Source organism: Salvia miltiorrhiza, chromosome 4 (assembly GCF_028751815.1).
Source record: "Salvia miltiorrhiza cultivar Shanhuang (shh) chromosome 4, IMPLAD_Smil_shh, whole genome shotgun sequence".
NCBI classification, from domain to species: Eukaryota; Viridiplantae; Streptophyta; class Magnoliopsida; order Lamiales; family Lamiaceae; genus Salvia; species Salvia miltiorrhiza.
Genome location: NC_080390.1, coordinates 22,401,432 through 22,421,898, shown reverse-complemented (window position 1 = coordinate 22,421,898; position 20,467 = coordinate 22,401,432). Strand labels below are relative to the sequence as shown.

The following is a 20,467-nucleotide window of genomic DNA, read 5'->3' as shown; positions in this document are numbered from 1 at the left end:
TTTTTGGCGGCTTGGAAGAGGATTCTTTTCTGTTGTAGAATTTTCAGCTTCATGTCACTCATTTTCCGGGAGGGAAATAAAGTGGCGGATATTATGGCCAATCATGCTAGGACTGAGGGATGGTGGCCTCATGAGATTGTTGAGATTCATGATGCAGCTCGTCTGGACATCACGATTCATAGCCATTTGCATATTGTTTGAGTATGCCTCGCTGCTTGCTTGCTTTTTTCGGTTCCCTGGTTTTGGTTTTTTCGGTTTGGGATTTTCGGCTGGGCATGTTGGTTTGGCGTTCCAATTAACTATTTTTTAGGTTTCGGGTGCGCTCGAGCTTGGAGTTGTTTTGGTCGCACATTTTGGAAGACTCTGCAGCGGTTTGGTACTTCTCCGGTCTTACCGCTGGCATTGGGAGTTGTGGCCATCATTTTTGGTCGCACATTTTTGGAAGACTCTGCTAGTTGGTCTGTCATTGTTGAGCTGGTAACGGGTCTTGTGGCCGTTTTTTTCTTTCAAGAGATGGAGGTCTGTCGAAGGTCTATTTTCTCATGTCGGTGGTTTTTTTTCTAGACGAGCACTCTTTTTTCTTGTTAAGGTTTTTCCCTCTGGGTTTTCCTTAACAAGGTTTTAACGAGACTCAGCCCTTAGTCTGCTTTTCGGTGCTTTCAAGGGTTCTCTTAGGTTTTTTCTTTCTTTTTTGTATAAAATCGTAATTTAATTAACATTCACTATTTTTTTAAAATGTTATATATTTTTATTTTTATGTTGAAATTATTGAAAATTTAATTTACTTATATTTAATATTTATATTTATTTATTAAAAATGTTACTCTATTCGTCCTGCGAAACTTGAATAATATTTCTTTTTGAGTTGTCAAAAGTTTTCCCTTTGATTTACCTTTTTATTTTGTCATCTATCACATTTAATACACAAAGTAGTACTCCCTCCGTCCCAATAAATGTGGCCACTTTGTTTTCGGCACGGAGATTAAGAAAGTGATAGTTAAGTGTTAATCATGTGTGGCCCACTTTTTTAATTAAGTGTTATCTATCAAAATTAAAGAGCTAATTAAGTCTTCTTCTCACTACATCAGTTCCGTATTCTCGCCGGAGGCGACGCCGGCGACGATGACGTCGGAGCCGGCGACGAAATCGCAAACCAAATCCCAAATTGCAAAGCAGATCGCAAATTAACAGATCCAAATCACAAGAAGTGAACTAAATCAGATCGCAAATGAACAGAAATAAATCCCAAATCGCACATCGCAGATCCCAAATTGCAATTGCAAACCAAATCACAAGAAGTTGGGTCGGATTTGTTCGATAGAGATCTGAGCAAGGGAGAAGAGTCGAGCTTCGTGCCAAACCCGGGAAAGGAGAGGAAGCAGAGGTTGCAAGGGAGTCTGGAGAAGAGTGAGGAAGAGAGAGGGCAGTGGCTTGCCTGGAGCGATGGCAACGACGACGGCGGTCGCCGCTCACCCCTCACCTTCACAAGCGAGCCAAGAGAGGGAGGAAGAAGGAGACGCGACCATCCTCAGATCTAGGGCTCGCCATCCTCAGATCTAAGGCTCGCCACCCCCAAATCGCAACCACTCTCAGGGCTAGGGCTCGCTCTCTTGGCGGAATTACAGAGACGCGGTGGCGGCGCGACTCCGAATTCATGAAGACCAGACGTCGGAAGGCAGGAGGCGGCGACAGACATAAAGCTCTTTAGAGAGAGAGAGAAGCGATAGATGAGAAAGAGAGTCAGAGGGTGAAAGAGGGGGAGACAGAGAGAGATGCGAGAGGGTGAGGAGACGGCGGTCGTGGCGCAACGGCGGCGCCGCCGTCGACCGGAGGGTGCAGACGAGAGGGAGAGGGTGCGACGCTGTTTATCTGCGTGATGTGTGTGTGAGTGTGTGTGTTTGTTTATTTAATTAGAGTTTAGGTTTAGATAACTAATTAGGTTAATTAAATTATAAATATTTCTATTTTGGGAAAGTGACCATTTTTAGTGGGACAAACCAAAATGGAAAGGTGGCCACATTTATTGGGACGGAGGGAGTAATTTTTTAAAATTTGTGCCTAAATTTTTTTTCTCAAAATTCGCCGGATGGAGAAAATATTTAATTTCGATAGATAATGTACGTACTAATAGGGTTAGATATCGAAGTTTGGATTTTCGAAAGCGAGCGCGCGAGGTGGAGAGCTCCAAAAATCCAAAAAAAAAAAAGCTCCAAAACCGATTTCAGATAGAAACTCTCACCACAGTCACTCAAAACATGGCCGACTCCCTCACACAATTCACCAATGGCGGCGGCGCCGAAGCCGAAGATGGCAACTGGAAGCTGTACGAGGCCTACAACGAGCTTCACGGCCTCGCCCAGGAGTTCTCGACGCCTTTCGACGCGCCGGCGGTGCTGGTGGTCGGCCACCAGACCGACGGGAAGAGCGCCCTCGTCGAGGCGCTGATGGGCTTCCAGTTCAACCACGTCGGCGGCGGCACCAAGACCCGCCGCCCCATCACCCTCCACATGAAGTTTAACCCCTCCTGCCACGCTCCTCTCTGCCACCTCTTGTCCGACTCCGACCCCTCAATTCCGCAGGATAAATCTCTTCAGGAAATCCAGGTACTAATTCGAAATTTCCCCCTTTGAATAATCGATAATTGGGCATTTTTTTCCCACAGCCAACGGAAGCTGCATTTTGTGAAGTCCATTTATATGTTTGAGCTTTCTGGTGCTAAAAGTTGAATTTCGTTTTCTTGAAAAATGCAAGAACTGTTGCTGAATTTTGGGTGGAAATTTAGGAGGAATCATGCCGCGATGGATTCACGTTGTGAAAGTTGTTAAAATTTGAAGTTGATGCAGTAGAATTTACACTTTAGAGTTTGTTTAAGTGCGATTTACCCTTGAACTGAAGTTGATGTTTAGTGTTTCTATTAATGCAAACTGCATTTTTCATAGATTTTTTTCGGTTAATCATGTTTTCTCAACTTTTTGCCGTTTTCTAGAAAATGTCCTCAACTAACAAATCCTCAACTTTTGAAAGAGTTTGTTGCATGTGATGCTTTATTTCTGATGAGTCACCTTGCTAGATTCTTAGGTGGATATTTTTTCCACTTCACAACATTGTTTCACAAATAAAAATAGAATAAAATTAAAAATTAAACCTAAGACGAGAGAGAGAGCAGAACTCAGCCCAACAAAACTCAGCATATCTTGTTTTGTGGTTTAGTGGGTGAGATGGAAAAAAATGCACCTAAGAATCCGGCGGCAAGGTGACTATAATTCCGTTGCTGGACTCTGCAAAACAAACGAGATGTAAATCAAACTTTTCCAAAAGTTGAGGGTTTTTTAATAGAAAATGTTAGTCCGGGATATTTTCCCAAAAATGCTGAAAGTTACACAAAAATGATTAACCCTTTTATCAGTGGCTGATGCTTGCAAGAATTAACCCTTTTTGTTGAGGGGACAGTTGTTTGAAGCCTAGTTTTGTTCAAAGGTGCAGTGTTTAACAACTGATTTTGGTCCATCCATGTAGGCTTATATTGAAGCTGAAAATATGAGGCTGGAGAGAGAATCTTATCAATTTTCTTCAAAAGAAATAATAATCAGAATAGAGTACAAGTACTGTCCAAACCTTACCATAATAGACACTCCTGGACTTATCGCCCCAGCTCCAGCTCGGAAAAATCGTGCTTTGCAGGTATATTAGTTGGTTCCGGAAATGTTAGTTTTGAAACATTTGCATGATGAATGTTGAGGAGCTTCATGTCGCAGTCTCAAGCGCGAGCGGTGGAGTCACTAGTGCGGGCTAAAATGCAACATAAGGAATTCATCATATTATGCCTTGAAGATTGCAGTGATTGGAGCAACGCCACAACTCGAAGGGTTGTGATGCAAGTATGTTTCTCATTTGTCTAGGTTCAGTAGATACTGCCATTCCTGTTGGTTAACTGAAAGAATATATGTTCGTATATGATGTGTTCATGTCCGTACTCTAGCAATCACACTTGTAGGATATTACTAAAGCTAATGCTCACATTTTCAATCATGGCACTTCATAGGAAGTTTCATCCTATAGTAATACTTGAAAGAGCCCATTAATATAGATTATTTATTAGTCCTTTGAATCTATTGTAATGTAAGTTTATGATGTTCTCATGTTCCCACGAATACTCTATCTCAGGGGTCTTCCAGCTATTTCTGCCTCAAGCTTATGTTAGTGCAATTTTCATTCAACTAGGAAAATACTATCATGTAGTGAGTTCTATGAAAATGCTGTGTGTTGAGCCACCCTGTCTGTCCCATAATGACTTGGTAAAGATCATGTTGTCAATGTACTAAGTTGGATGTTAATATATTAAATTGGACAACTATCTCCCCTTATAAGGCCTTCTAAGGGGGTGATGGGCACAATTCTAATACTGTGTTTCTAAGGATGTAATGTTATTTCATAAACTAATATTACATGCACATCTATGCAATACGGGTTTTTAATGTTTTATAGTCATTTCTACTGGAAGGCTGCTGAAAATTTTATCAAATCTCCTTCCCCAACCTTTCACTTCTTTGTAATGTAACAAGCAAGCACAATGCAAGTGATTTTTTATGCCTGTAACTATTTTACTAGTCTGTTTGCGATAGGCACTTCCAGAAGTTGTGTTACATTGTCCTTCTTAGTAAAGCCCACTGCCCCCCAAACCAATCGCTTCTTCATCCATACAAAGAGAATCCATATGCAGCGCTTCTTTTAGTGTGACATTATGCTATCATTTTGTGCTCTGTTAGGAGAGATGATGCTGCCTTAGCAATACTTTCAAATGTCCTTACACCATTGTTCTGTTTGAAAAGGTGAAACTTTTGGACCAAGGCTGTTGATTACAAAATACAAACTTGAGGAAATAGTGGGTGGTGTTTAGGAGATCGGAACTCTAAAAATAATTTCCATAACTTTACTACTACAAGCTCTTCTCTTCTTTGGATACTTTCTAATGTTTGCAAGTTGTAAAGGACTCCTTTGTTTTGTGCTTCCATCTAGATTGATCCTGAACTGTCAAGGACTGTAGTTGTCTCAACGAAGCTTGACACAAAGATCCCTCAGTTTGCACGTTCTTCAGATGTGGAAGTTTTTCTTTCACCACCTGCAAGCACGCTCGATGGATTCATGTTAGGCGATTCACCTTTCTTCACTTCTGTTCCTTCTGGAAGAGTTGGATCTGGGCATGAGTCAGTTTATAGATCTAATGATGAGTTCAAACAGGTTAGCCTCTTCATTATTTTAAATGCAATAGTTCAGTCGTGTATGCAGTGAAATTTGTTGCTTATGATTTCATCTGATATATTTTGTAATACAAGTATGTTTCTTTGTATATATATATATCTACTTATCTATATAGACTTTATATGGTAAGTAGATTCTTTTAGTTTGAGATTAGATTGTAACCTAGTTTCTACTCTCTCTATATATACGAGTCATGTACTTTCATTATACATAGAATGATAGAATTTATGAACTTCAAGATTACTCTCTTCTATGTGGTATCAGAGAGGCGCGAACCCTTCTGTGACCTAAGTTAAAATCTAGCCACACCTTTCGCAGATCAAACTCGCCTTACTTGGGTTGAGTATTCGGTTCATCTATTGATTTATTGACTCTTCAACCAAACCAAACTAGAATTCCTTTGATAAGTGGAATCGAGCCGAAGAACTACTATGTTTTTGTTTCCAGTCGAGCCAAATTGTTTGGTAGTAGATATCATAAAGGATTGCAGCTGTATTCGCCATCATAGAATCAGTCACCTCACGGAAGTTGACCACAAATCACTTAAAGCAAGAAAGTTATTAAAGAAGGTGAAACACTATTTCATTTAGTAATTTTGACTTTGAATTTAGTGAAGAAATTCGAAGATATCATATTTTCATTCAACAGGTCTAGTCTCACGGTAGCCAGATTTCCACTAACATAATTGTGCACCTGTTCTCTTCAATGAGGAAGAATAAGTGCAAAATCCCACCTCCATTAGATTGAAAAGTAATAGCAATTTAAACAGAAAACTCAATTAGAGATTCTTGACATTGACAAAATGTAGCTTTGATCGATTAACAAAAAATCAGAAAAACTGGAGGGGGCGCACTGTGCTGCTTTTTGGTGATGAAAGAGTCGAGGATGAGGGTGAGGAGCTACCAAGTGAGAGGAAATACGTTTAACCAGGGATTCAGGACTATTGGATGAGAGTGAGGGTGGGGGTGGGTGACCCTAGCATAGGTGAAAAACCTAAATAAATTCTTGATTTCCAGTTTATTTGATTGACTCATGTGAAATTGTTGAGAACCAAAACCAGATTGTGTTAACTTTAATATCAAACTGAATATTCTTCTAAATAACCAAAATATTGTTGTTTTGAATTTCAGTTTATCTGGTTTTTGGTTTCCCTTGCCTTAATCATACTTCATCAAGTTAGCATTCTCTTTATTTAGTTTTCTTTTTTCTTTTAATACCTCTGATAAATGATACTCCCTTCGTCCACGATAAATACGCCACATTGCTTTTGGCACGGGTTTTAATAAAATGTGAGTAGAGTTGGTAGTGGAGTAATGGTCCCACTTTAAATGTGAGTGGAGTGGTGTGGACCCTACTACTAATGATAGAGTGAAGGGTTTGAGATACACAGAAAACAGGAAAGCTGAAAGAGAAATAAATTGAATAAATACTGAACAAGGAAATCAAAGAGTAACCCTCCTCTTGCGAGGCCTACAGCGAGAACGCTGTCCCGAACTCCTCTTGCGAGGCCTACAGCAGAAGCTGTCCAGAATAATACTACGACGATGATCCTAACCCTAACTCACTAATAATATTTAAAGACCTACAGAAACTTGAGGTCCAAGAAATATCTTAAAGCCCATACAAAAGCATGGCCCATTACTTTATTCTAGCCCTAAATAACTTAAGCCTAAATAACTAAATAAATTAAAGAAACAATATATAATTAATTAACTATAATTAAATACTGATCTGTATCAATTCCTTCGCTCTTCGAAACAGCCTTGTCCTCAAGGCTGTAAGCACTTCAAAAAACATCCCAAATCTGCCCTGTCTTCAAGCTATTTTGATTAGGAAATTCATATTCCCCTTGCTGCACCGTGGTCCCAGGAGAGGCTTTATATATTCTGCCTAAGTTTATCGTAGTGAGAAACTCCTTAGTCAATTGACTCAATTCCTTCCAATCTCGATGAGCAAAGCTGGCGTAAATCCTTGTTGGCGCAAGAGTCTTTGTAGAGAGGGAATCAACACTTGTAGAGAGGGGAGCAACCCTTGAAAGAGATGAAGTTCTTGTAGGGAGCGCCACAACAAGTATATTTGAAGGGGCAGAAGCCACCACGACAACTGTCTCTATAAGAGAAGTAGGTGTCGTCATGGAAACAAGAGGCGGCGGCGGCAGCGTCAGGGAAACAGGCGGCTGAGGTGGCAGACTTGTCGCTGAAATAGGGGGTGGAGGTGGGGGAGTCATTATGGAAACAGGATGTGGAGGCGGTGGAGTCATCACAGAAACAGGACGTGGATGCGGTGGAGTCAGCACAGAAACAGGAGGTGGATGCGGTGGAGTCAGCACAGAAACAGGAGGTGGATGCGGCGTGGCTGATTTGACATTATCTTGGCTACAAGGAATGGGAGAGGGCTTCATTTTTCTTGATCGAATTGCCAGCAACTCCTCAATGCGATTGAGTTTCTCCATTATTCGCTCAAATGTTGTCAAGCTCGAGTCGACAGGTCGGACCAATTGATAGAGTGAAGGGTTTGAGATACACAGAAAACAGGAAAGCTGAAAGAGAAATAAATTGAATAAATACTGAACAAGGAAATCAAAGAGTAACCCTCCTCTTGCGAGGCCTACAGCGAGAACGCTGTCCCGAACTCCTCTTGCGAGGCCTACAGCAGAAGCTGTCCAAATAATACTACGACGATGATCCTAACCCTAACTCACTAATAATATTTAAAGACCTACAGAAACTTGAGGTCCAAGAAATATCTTAAAGCCCATACAAAAGCATGGCCCATTACTTTATTCTAGCCCTAAATAACTTAAGCCTAAATAACTAAATAAATTAAAGAAACAATATATAATTAATTAACTATAAATAAATACTGATCTGTATCAACTAAAAATGGATGTGGCATATCGTGGACGGAGGGAGTATGATATTAACTTTATTTGATTTGTTCTTAGAGTTGTACAATAGATAGATGATCTTTGTTATTGTTTTGCTAAATCGTGCTGTTTATTTTGTTTATTAATAAATTAATGTTAATGGTCCTACATCAACAAGGACCCACCAATATGCCATTGGCAAATTCTTAGTTATTACGTATGGAATAAGGTGGAAGAAATGCTTGCAACATACAAAAAGGTTCTCATGTTATGATGTATTCAATTGATCTACGTTGAGTATTTGCCAGGCTATATCTTTGAGGGAGATGGAGGATAGAGCAGCTTTGGAGGAAAAGTTGGGTAGATCACTTTCAAGACAGGAAAGGAGTAGAATAGGTGTTAGCAGTCTTAAGTTATTCTTGGAAGAGTTGCTGCAGAAAAGGTACTGAAGTTGCACATTACTGAAACACTATTTTCCCGTATATGATCTACTCATTGATGCTATAATTTACGTATCTGTGATGTATTTTTCTGCTAAGGTATATGGACAGTGTACCTCTTATCATTCCGCTTCTTGAGAAAGAGTACCGAAGCACAACAAGGAAACTAAATGAAATTAATCAGGAACTCAGGTTGAAGGTTACCTTTTTTTTCTCCCTTGTTATCTTTAAGCATATTCATTTACTTTGTGTGATAATTAGATTGAAAAAACATTTGATTGGGTATGTAAAGGATTAGGTGATCAAACTTTAAAAATTAATTAATCAATCCATGAAAGCAAATGGTAGATTAGCCTTTATTATTTTGTTTATCTATATATATATCCATCCTAGCACTCACAATTAACACCCCCATAGAGTTCAGTGGAAGGAGGAGAGATCACTTTCAATTATCTAATTTCTCCCTTTTCTGCTTATGTGCATTGAAATGTGTGTCAATTTTTGTTGAGCAGACTTAGTCGAGCTCCTATTTTTTCACCTTTTCGGCTTTTATACTTTTCAACTGAGTCTTTTTTTTTTCTTTCCCTGCAGTACTTTGGATGAAGTAAAGCTGAAGGAGAAAGGAAGAAACTTTCATGATATGTTCTTGACCAAGGTCATATAATCTATTAGTCCTCTAGTTTCATGTCTGCATATAATCTTCTAGTAGCTACTGCTCAGGCTGAAATGTGACATCTGTGTTCTTTACTTTCAAAATTTCATGATTTCAGATGCATAAGAAACAAGTCTAATTCAGGTTATCTAAAAAGCACTGTTCCTGATTATATGTTCCTCTTATTGCTTAGTTATCACTTTTACTGAAAGGGACGGTTGTCGCACCACCAGATAAATTTGGTAAGTTCTCTTTTGCGCCTATCTTATTCTGAAAATACAATTCTCAACTGGCTATTTTTGACTTATGCTAAATTAGACAACATCCCTATGCATTTCCATCTTGTTTTGAAGCACCTATACATATCTCTATTTCACTTGAAGTCTTAACATGATGTCTTTGACCTGTTTACTGAGACCTTCCCATTTCCAATATCTCTTGCTGAAAATGAGTACACTACCTCATTATGAAGAATCATGTACTCTTTGCAGGGGAAACGCTGCAGGATGAGAGGGTTAATGGAGGTGCATTTATTGGCACTGATGGCCTTCAATTTCCTCACAAGTTAATACCGGTGAGTCTTCATATCTTTCACATATCATATCTTGTCGTACTGTGCCATTGTGCTTTGTATTGAAAAATTAACAACATTTTCATATTATTCTCTTCTTGCAACAGCTCTCCTAAATATTGTGTTGCTCATTGATGTCCGTTCAGATCTATTATCAAATCATTTGTTTTTCTCTGAGGTTTTGCTTCAATACATTCTAACTTGTTGGATAATTTTATCCATCCTTTTCTTCTTCTGCATTTCCAATTACTCGAATCTACTTAGATGATACATTGCATCATTTACAAAAGAGCTGTAGAGATGATATTTAGCTGTTCTAATTGTCCAGCCTATATTGTGCTTATGAGGTAACTAGCTTGCATTTCTCATGTATCCTACTAAGGTTTGATGCACCAATAGCGTTACATTTCATGAATCTCACACTGGTTGTGTCTAAAAACTGTTTTTTCCATAGTGGCTAGTATCTGGTCAATATGTGTGTTTGCCTCGTTGGAGGATGAGATCAGATCACTTTATGGAGTTCCGGAAGCTGTGTGTTGTTGAACTTTTCACTTTACATCAGTACTCTTTCTTAATAGTGAACATTGAACTTTTATAGGAACAGGTAGCTACTATGATTTTTGGCTAGGCCATATTCAGTTACACCAGAAATAAAACTTGCAATTCTTGAGTCGTCTGCTTCTTTTTTGAATGGAATATACATGCAAAAGAAAAAATATGCCAAAGCGAGGCATTAGAATGTAGCAGAGGAGTCCGCCGTTTCTGAACCACAAATAGGGTTTTTTATAGCCCACTTGAATCAGTAGCCATTTTACTTTTCTTATTTTATGGTTTCCAGATTCTGCAATGTAATAAACTGCTGTATAATTTACTTATTGTTCACTTAGATAGCAATCAGATTGCTTATGTCTATTATATTTGTATCTTCCCTCCAGATTTACTCAAGCTTGTTGCTCTCTTTCTGCTGTGCAGAATGCAGGGATGCGCCTTTATGGTGGTGCTCAATATCATCGTGCAATGGCTGAGTTCCGTTTTGTTGTTGGCGGAATCAAATGCCCTCCAATCACACGTGAAGAGATCGTCAATGCCTGTGGAGTTGAGGACATTCATGATGGAACAAACTATTCAAGGTATTAATGAGCTTTATTCTTAAATATGCAATTTACCGATGAACTTCTTTATTACTTTGTTACTCAAATTTTCTCTGTTTTTTTTTTTTTGGTAAATTCAGGACAGCTTGTGTAATTGCTGTTGCAAAGGCTCGTGATACTTTTGAGCCTTTTCTTCATCAGGTAATGAGCTCAATGTCATCTATGACAGTTCTACATTGTTGTTTTGGACTATATATGTGCAACCATTTTAAAGAAATTGCAAATTCAGGACCAAAATAGGCAGTCGAGTGGTAGAAAATAAATTTAGATCAGACATACATATCGGCCTATTTCATTTCAATGAACAAATCATGCCTCAGTTCTGAAATGATATGGTGGTATGCAGAAGTCAATAAAACATAGCCAATCTGAAAAATTGTTTGAATTTCAAGTGCATTTCCCCTTTCCATGTTCTTCAAGGGTATTCTTAAAAATGTAATTCTAACATCAATGCCTGTATCCCATCTGTTAGCTTGCAACACATATCTGCTTTGATAGCTCTACAGTACAAAGCTTTATTTTCTTCTTGAAGTCGCCACCGCCATTTCGCCAATGATCTTATAGGTTTTAAACAAATATTTCCAATACTCAGGCCCTCAAATTCTTCAAGTGATGTCACTTTTCCCAATAGACAAGATGAGAATGATTTTCTCCATCGAAGCTATGCTATAGAAAATTTCTCGTTATTTTCTACAAACTTGCAATTCCTTTTGGCACCTGGAATAACAAATTATAGATGATTGGTAAAGGGCCCAACCAACATTCTTGGTAGTAGGCTAGAGGACAGCCTTCATGACCTGGGGCTATAAAACCACCCATGAAAAATCTTGGCCTGTTAATTTCTTCCTCAGAGAACGATGATTTGAGTGTCATTCTGTCCACTTCACTAATAGAATAGAAGCCTACTCCGATTCATCAATCTTGCAACTACTTGCTTCATCCTTCAAACTAGGAAAAACCAGGTAATGATGCTGATTATTGAGCACAATGTTAGCAATGATGCTGACTGTCTTTTGCTTAAATTAAGTATAGCTAACTGGTTCTGTTTTGCGGGGTTGAAAATAATTGACAGATCCATCATTTTTACTTGCATAAGTGGCAGATTATTTGTTCTTTGTCAATTATTCTTCCAACATATTTTCAGACTTCTCAAATATACCTTTTGCCTCTCCACCCTCAGTAGTTGAAACTATTAAACTAAAGCTATTTCATAGAACATTAGAAAAATATGGGCTTCCAGTCAAATGTAATGTTTGATATCTCATTGTAAATGAAGTTAAAAATCTTGGACTTAAAGTTGTAGATTGAGATTATCTGACTCTCATATAATTCCTTCTTTGTGTTGTACCAGTTAGGTGGCCGGCTGCTGCACATTCTGAAGAGACTGGCTCCCATCTCTGTTTTCCTTCTTCAGGTAGCAACATTTGCCATCTTTTTGGTAACTAGTATGCATTATGATTAGGAAAATTTTCATGATTAAAGCAACTTGGTCTATACTTGTTTGTGTTCTAAAAACTATTGTTTGTGGCCTGAACCTTTCAACAGAAAGATGGTGAATATCTTAGTGGCCATGAAGTTTTTCTAAAGCGTGTCGCATCTGCCTTTGACAACTTTGCTGAATCAACTGAACGGTCATGCCTTGAAAAGTTAGTATAACTGCATGCAAAAATAGTGTAACTGCCTGCATTTTTGCATTTCTCTTTTAAATAGTATAATGGTCATAACCTTATCTATATACAGTTCATTTGTACTCTGTAAATTGTTGGGGCTAGCTGATCAAAATTGAATTAATTTTAAGCGACTATCTCTTTGCCTTGAATTTTGAGTTGTTTTTGATCATACAGTGTGGACTTGCTTTACCTGTATAATTAAGTGTGGGTGGGGTAAACTAATATGTTTGAAACTTTCCCATAATTGTCTCAATATAAAAAGGAGGCATTATAGGCCTAGAGAAGGTGGTATATCATCATTCATTTGGCCATGGAGTTAATAAGTCCTCGGTGTCTAAGAAGTTGGCAAGTATTATTTGGTTGTGACTTGGAGTTTAGGTTTGTTTGCTCATCAAAGTAGACAAATCTTGTGGGAATGATTTTACAGCTAGCTAACTATTATACACCCAAAGAGCAGGCAAGAAGTGCAATTCTCCATTTATATGTGTTGTCTAATGGAAATAGGTGTAATAAAAAAAGAAGCATCATGCTTGTTGTTGAAAACTTTCTAGTATTGAAATTGCTCAAGCATCATGCTGCAATAATAGAACAGTGAATCTTTGACTTCTCTACTGTTGTAAACCTAGTATGTAGTTGATTGTGCATACATTCTGTAAGGTTATCCGGATTGAAATTGGATAGGTATCAGATCTTTTTTCCATCTTGTTTTATAATTTTATGCATATGTTATTTAATCAAAGTGTATTCTCTTATATTTCACCAAACAGGATTAAAAACATAGGATATCCTTTCTTGCAGAGTATATGAATACTGCTTGTACTAATCTTAAATTTATCTTATAAAAGAGGTGTTAATTTGGAACTATCTCCTGACGATTCTTCATTTCCATGTGCCTCTCTCATCTTAGCATTTATTTAAATATAATTTGGCGTATGAACTGACAGGTGTATGGAGGATTTGGTGAGCACTACTCGCTATGTTTCATGGTCACTTCACAATAAGGTAGACACACTTGCTATTTTCGTCAGTCATTTTGTACTATATTCTTACTTTTGTTTGCTTGACTATTGAGGCTTTTTTGGATTCTTAGTTATACATCCAAATATGCAGTACGTCTGTCCGTGTCAAGTTGTTGGTCTTTGTCAACTCATTATCTATTAGAAATTAGAATTGGGTCCATCATCCCCTTAGAAGGTCTCATATGGGGAGAGAGTACTCCAAACTTATATATTGGAGACATGATCATTTCCAAGTCGATGTGGGACAGATTGAATGGCTTTAACACGCCCCCGCACATGTAGGCCGGTATGACTCATCGGCTACTACAACGTGCACAACAGATAAACCACATCGAACTTGGGTATGCTCTGATACCTTAAAAGGCCTCATAAGGGGAGAGGGTACTCCAAACTTATATATTGGAGACATGATCATTACCAAGTCGATATTGGACACATCCCCATGTATAATTGGGTAATTTTCCCCTTGTAACTTACAATTATTTACGATTAATACACTCAGCAATACCCTTACGTGGACTTTTTCTCCACTATCAATCTACTTGATAAATTTTTATTATAACCCATTCCAAAAGATTCCTTGCATAATTTTAGGGGACGAAGGGAGTATTTAGTTTCTTTTTCATTAGCCATGGTGGTGGAGTGCTAGACAGCTTGCTTCCTGTTTCGACTAACGTAACACCTAAAGTCGCTCGCAATAGTACGAGGTCATCCTAGTGTGGTAGATCAATTCAAGTCGTATTCATAAGAAAGGCTAAACATAGCTATTGATCATGTTACGCACAAAAAACAGTAAATCCTAAACACTCTAAACTTAGTTTTGGTTTGACGTTACTCTCTCACTCATTCTAGTCATAAAACGATGCTATGACGAGGCAACAATAATAATAAACAAAATAACTCAAGAATTAAAAACTAAAAAGCTAGACAAGATTACCAACAAAACAATTAATGTAATAACTCAAAACACTCTCAACAATTATTAATGACCTAAATAATCAACGAACATGCAATGTGATGAATTGGGAGCATGGAAATAATCATTAACCCTAAGACAATACTATGCTCAACAATAAACAATAACGAGTAATCAAATTTCATAAACAATAATCGAATACGTATTATAAACTTAACATAAACTTAACACTAATGCAATTAACCAATCAATTAAAATCAAATACTAAAGAGTAAAGAAAAACAAGGTAAAATCACATACCAAGAAAAAGAACTAAGTAAAAGCAATGTAGAATTTGGAATAGATAAAATTGAAACACTTCTTCGACAATTAAAAGTAAACAATAACTGATAGCAATTCTTACAGTACGGGAATGAAATGTTGAATCTTGTACATCCATATTGCAAAAGCAGATGAAAAATAATCCCCACAGGCCACAGTAGAAAAAGTATAATTCTAGCGTAAAAATTGGAATCCTACAATGACCAAGAATCTACCCTTCTAAAGCCTCGAAAGTTCTGTCAGAGAGAAAGTTGGACGCAGGATAGGGTGAGACCGCAGCGGCGCAGCCCCTTGAAAGGGAGAGACCGTGGCCTGGAGCGTGGAAGCGGGAGAGGGCGCGGCTGAAGGGCTCCACGGCGGCCACAGAGAGGGGCGCTGCCGCAGCATATGGTGCCGTCATGGGATTGACTTTCGAGCATAGACTTCGAGCATAGAGGGGAGGATAAGCGCGACTGCGGCTAGGGAGGGACGTGGTCGTGGGGTTGCTCTTTGGAAAAAACTCGCCAAAAACACCAAATTTTAATCATGCAACCCAAAACCAAGTGACATGACCAATCCTCACAAATATAACACACAATCCATGAAAATAAGCCAACAATGCATTCTTGCTAACAAAATAATCACGGCAAAACAGCACAAAACACCTGCTATTCCCACTTTAACCCTTCTTTAAAAAAAATACAGAGCTTTTCATGATCACCTACATTGCATCATTCTGAGCATATTATGACAATAGTTAAATGTTGTTTTCTTTTCTTTCATGTTCTTTTCACTCAGACCAACATTATTATGTTGCAGAATAGGGCTGGATTACGACAGTTCTTAGATTCATTTGGTGGGTCAGAACAGTCTAATGTTGGTGTCAATTCTTCCAGTCTTTCTACGGAATTATCATCTGGACTTGTAAGCAATGATAGGCAAGACGTTAAGCCCAAAGGAGATGTGAAACTCAATAATTTGGCTCCTGGAAATGATTCGACATCTAGTGCGCCAACAACAGAGACAAGGCTAGCTGACCTTTTAGATAGTACACTGTGGAACAGAAGGCTTGCCCCTTCATCCGAAAGGATTGTTTACGCTTTGGTTCAACAGATATTTCATGGAATCCGAGAATACTTCCTGGCCTCTACTGAGCTTAAGGTTTGTATATATCTTCCTAATATATATATTTGGTGATGTTAAGACAATAATTGTTATTAAATGTGCATTTACATAGTTCAGGGCATCTGACATTTTCAGAAGTTCGATTGTCTTGCCTTATCCCTGGTAAATTGAGGAGCAGTTATCCTGGCTTGAACTTATAGAATCTTGGTCTTCATGGATCAAATTATACCCACTGTCCGCACAACATTTTTTATATGGGGTTAATTGCCTATAGATACACAAAGTATACTTAAATTCTAATTTTTAGCCAACATTTTTTTCTTGGTAAAAGAATATGAACTTTTAATTTTTTGAAATTTGGCTCGAATTAGAATTTCAGTCATACTTCTTGGAAGTTTTGGCATGAAGATTTAATGGAAGTTCTGACTTTTGAATTTCCACATAATTACTTTCGGGCTTCCACATAGGATTAAGTGTGGCCGGAATTCTAATTCGGGCTGATTACCAAAAAAATTAAAAGTACATGTATTTTTTTATAAAGAAAATAGTATTGTTTAGAAATCAAAATTTGGGTATACTTTGTGTATTTATTTATAGGCAATTAACCTTTTAATTTATTATATGAATCTATGACTGATAGTTAGGAATATTAGTCTTTGCAAAATAAAATTTATGTTTTAGGGGGATTCCTTGTTTTAGGTGGATTCCTCACCCCTTAGTAATTTCTTCTTGAGTTTCTAACAAATTGGTTTCTTAAATCATTTATAAGAAGTTGACTTCTCAGTACTAGGCTATAAAGATTTGTATGAAATGAGCCACTTGTAACAGAAGGAGCAAAGTGTCAAGTCTTCCATATGCCTCACTCGTTTTCCTTTTCTGTGGCTTCTTTCTTTGCAGTTCAATTGTTTTCTGCTTATGCCTGTTGTTGACAAGTTGCCTGCACTTCTCCGAGCAGACTTAGAGTCTACTTTTGCAGACGTAGATAATGTCTTTGACATTAGTACTATGCGGCATTCTTTGGGACATCGCAAGCGAGAAACGGAGATTGAGCTGAAACGGGTATATAGTTACCATTCCTTCTCTTGATTTGTGTAGATATTTGCTCTACTCTTTGTCATCCCATTGAGTGGCCTCCTAATGCAGATACAAAGGCTTAAAGATAAATTCAGAGAAATTCATGAACAGCTTAGTTCAACTTAAACCATGTCGAGGGCCCAGTGTGAGTTGCCTTTTTTCATTTCCTTTATTAGTTGATTACTTAACAATTGCATCCATGAGAGTGGTTTCATTTCTGGTGTCTATGAAACTGTTAAAAGACTGATAAAAATAGTTTTAGTATATGCACTCATGTTTATGGACTTATTTTTGTCAGGGCAGAGAAGTTAGTCTTATGGCTTTTATTTTTGAAATTTGGAACTGTGGCACACTGAGTTATCTGTTGATTTTCTCGCTCTCGAACTTGTTACCTGTTGGTTGTACTCTGAGAAAAAAGAATACAATTATGGGAATGGTTAATTGCCTATAAATACACGAACTATACCCAAATTTTGTTTTTTTAATCAAATCTATTTCATTGATAAAAAATACAGAACTTTTAACATTTTGGAATTTGGCCCATATTAGATATCCGGTCACATCTAATCCTACATGGAAGCCAGAAGTTAATTATGTGGTATCTCAGCCAATAACAGATCAAGTCTAAAGAAAACAAGCTTGGATATCTGGCTACTGAACTACTGTCTTCTAACCATCTGGCTTCTGACCATGAGTTTTCTGACCATCTAATCATTTGACTTCTGAACCAGACTTCTGATTAACATCGAAAACTTGAACTTTTGAAACGCTGACTTCATGATCAATATCTGACTTTCACGTAGGATTAAGTGTGGCTGGAATTCTAATTCGGGCCAAATTCTAAAAAATTAAAAGTTTGTATTTTTTTAACCAAGAAAATAGATTTGGTTAAAACCGAAATTTGGGTATAATTCATATCTTTATAGGAAATTAATCCTTATGAGAAATAAAAAAACCTAATAAATTCTAATTCTCTTAGATATATGTGAATTGTCCTTTTGAAATACCTCTCATAATGTTTCTGCATCTTCTGTCTTTTCTTCATAAAACTTATATCACTTGAATTGTCGTTGCTTACTTCCATTTTAGAAGTGAATACAGACAGAGGTTCATGACCTTATATTCTCATTAGAATTGTAAATTGTAAACATGCCGGTTGTTCTCTTGCACATCACGAAGTGACTCGTCTGAAACAACGTATTGACGAAGAGATATTTTTGCAGAAAAGAAGAGAATCGACAAGATGAAATTGCTGTACCAGAAGAAATACATGAGAATGGAGGTGTCTCACCAGTTATGAAAATATTGATGAAAGGTTAGTCCAAGTTGGATTCTCTTTGTATATGTATTCATTTAGCAATGTCTTTGTGTGTATGATATGCTAAACATGAAGAATATTTTGCAAGTGAATGATTCCAAATTTGTACAAATTACACTAATCAAATCTGTCCCATTTGTTGTATGTTACTTTGTATTGGCCCACTCGTTGATTTCCAATTTCACCAAAATCTCGGTGGAACTTCATATATTGTGGCTTCATTGTGATGATTCGGGTGCCATCCCATATTGGTTAAGTATGGACTAATGATGTGATTTATAACACCTTAGGCACCATCTCTTCTACAGTCTGATTTTTGAGGATGAGTTCTACTTAGAGTGTTGTAACATTCATTTTGATTTCTTTCTTTGGATATTTCCTTTTTGCTTCATCCTCAATGGACTGGTCTTGGATTTCCACCATCACCCCTGCTTTGATCTGTCTTTATGTTTATATGTACTAAAACTATGTTTTTTTTTTTTTTTGTCCCCAAGGGGACACCAAGCGGTGCGATCTCCTGTGTGTGAACGGTGAGGTCCCGGGTTCAAACCCCACTGCTCCCCCTCCCCAACTCCCCCAAGTAAAAAAAAAACTATGTTATTTTGGACTATTATTGTTTAGCTTTGTTCGTTGTTGGATATCAAATGATGAATATTATTGTGTATTTGACTATATGCTACTATAAATTAATAGACATGTAATTATGTACTAAAGACTAAGAATATCGACGAACTCGTCTGTTTGGCCAACATTCGATATTTGACTACTAATTTAACGACTATGGCTCGACGATGGGAATTTCGTTAGTAGCCCGTTGTTGTGTGATGACGGAATCGGTATTTGTTGCCAACTCTTAAAAAAGTGTTTTCATGTTGATAATGTGGGTCGGCAATCCGGCAACTTCTACAAATGATGATTTTTTAGGGGATATTGATGGAATTCATTGTTATTTTTCGTGATTTTTGTAGTGACAATTATTAACGTCGAACTTAAAATCACTATTATAACGACGATACAAGGCTTTCCCTTGATGTATGCATTTCCGGGCCCAAATTATAGTAATTTCTAGTTAATTTTTTTTATTTAGTTTTATTTTAGGATTTCCATTCGTTTCAAAGTAGGATTCGTTTTAAATTTTTAGTCACATAAAATTTTTATTTTCAATTTTTAGGAAACATCTGTTTATATTATTTTGGAAGTTCTTACAAAATTTCATTTTCATTTTTGTCAAAGAGCATTGAGTAGATTTTTAAAATGGTCACTTTCATATTGTAAAAATAAAAAATGTCCACTGTTACCAAAATGCCCTTCACATTAAAAAGTAAAAAAATGTCCACTCATAATTCACACCTAAAAACACACACACAATTCACAAATATCTCCAATTCACGAACACATTTTTCTCTCTCTACTCAAAGAATCTGAGTTTTCTCTTTCCACTCGCACGATTTCACTACCAAACACGATTCTGTAGCATTTATTCACACACGAATTACCTTCAATTCAAATAATTACTACGTCGAAAAAAAAATTCTCTCACTAGAATTTTCGCACCAAAAATTGTGAAGAAACCGCGTCTCTGTTAGTTTCCTCAGAAGAAGAAAAGACGCAAGCCATCACATTGGAGAAGAAATCATACCGCCATAATTCCACATCCGAGAAGAAATTTCAGAAGTAGAGAAGAAAATCGCCAGAGAATCGATGGATGCTTCAAACAAGGAAGGAAAACCTTCGAAAACCACACAAGAAAACATCGAACAAACCGCTACTGAAATCGTGCAAAATCAATCGGAAGAAGCAGAGAAACCGATAGAAGGAATCGATAGTGAAATCGTGGAAAAATCGCCTTCGGATATCGTCAAAGATGAAGGCGCGGAAGAAAAAATCGCAGAAGATGCGTTGGAGATGAAAAATGATCAACCAGAAACATCAACAGCTTTGGTAGCACAAGAAGAAGGAGATTCGTCTCAAGTTGCGGTAAGAAATCTAGATCTAAATTTAAACACTGATTTTTTTTTTACAGTTAAACTTAAATTATTGTCATAATGTCACAGCCCGCCCTAACTATGGATAGTTAGGCCGAGTGATCCACGACTAGGGATGGGG

General features: G+C 37.5%; 1 protein-coding gene across 1 annotated transcript; it reads left to right on the top strand.

The window, feature by feature from the left end:
* Positions 1 to 2,113: 2,113 nt before the first annotated feature.
* LOC131019423 (dynamin-like protein ARC5) lies at positions 2,114 to 18,505 on the top strand. Its single transcript, XM_057947965.1, has 18 exons — positions 2,114 to 2,603; positions 3,517 to 3,681; positions 3,756 to 3,878; positions 5,017 to 5,238; positions 8,434 to 8,567; positions 8,665 to 8,757; positions 9,157 to 9,220; positions 9,411 to 9,459; positions 9,709 to 9,791; positions 10,761 to 10,918; positions 11,020 to 11,080; positions 12,291 to 12,353; positions 12,485 to 12,585; positions 13,554 to 13,611; positions 15,664 to 16,005; positions 16,867 to 17,028; positions 17,113 to 17,188; positions 18,267 to 18,505. The coding sequence occupies exons 1-17, from the start codon at positions 2,256 to 2,258 to the stop codon at positions 17,167 to 17,169; spliced, it is 2,283 nt and encodes a 760-aa protein (XP_057803948.1). The 5' UTR covers positions 2,114 to 2,255; the 3' UTR covers positions 17,170 to 17,188; positions 18,267 to 18,505.
* The last annotated feature ends 1,962 nt before the right edge of the window (positions 18,506 to 20,467 follow it).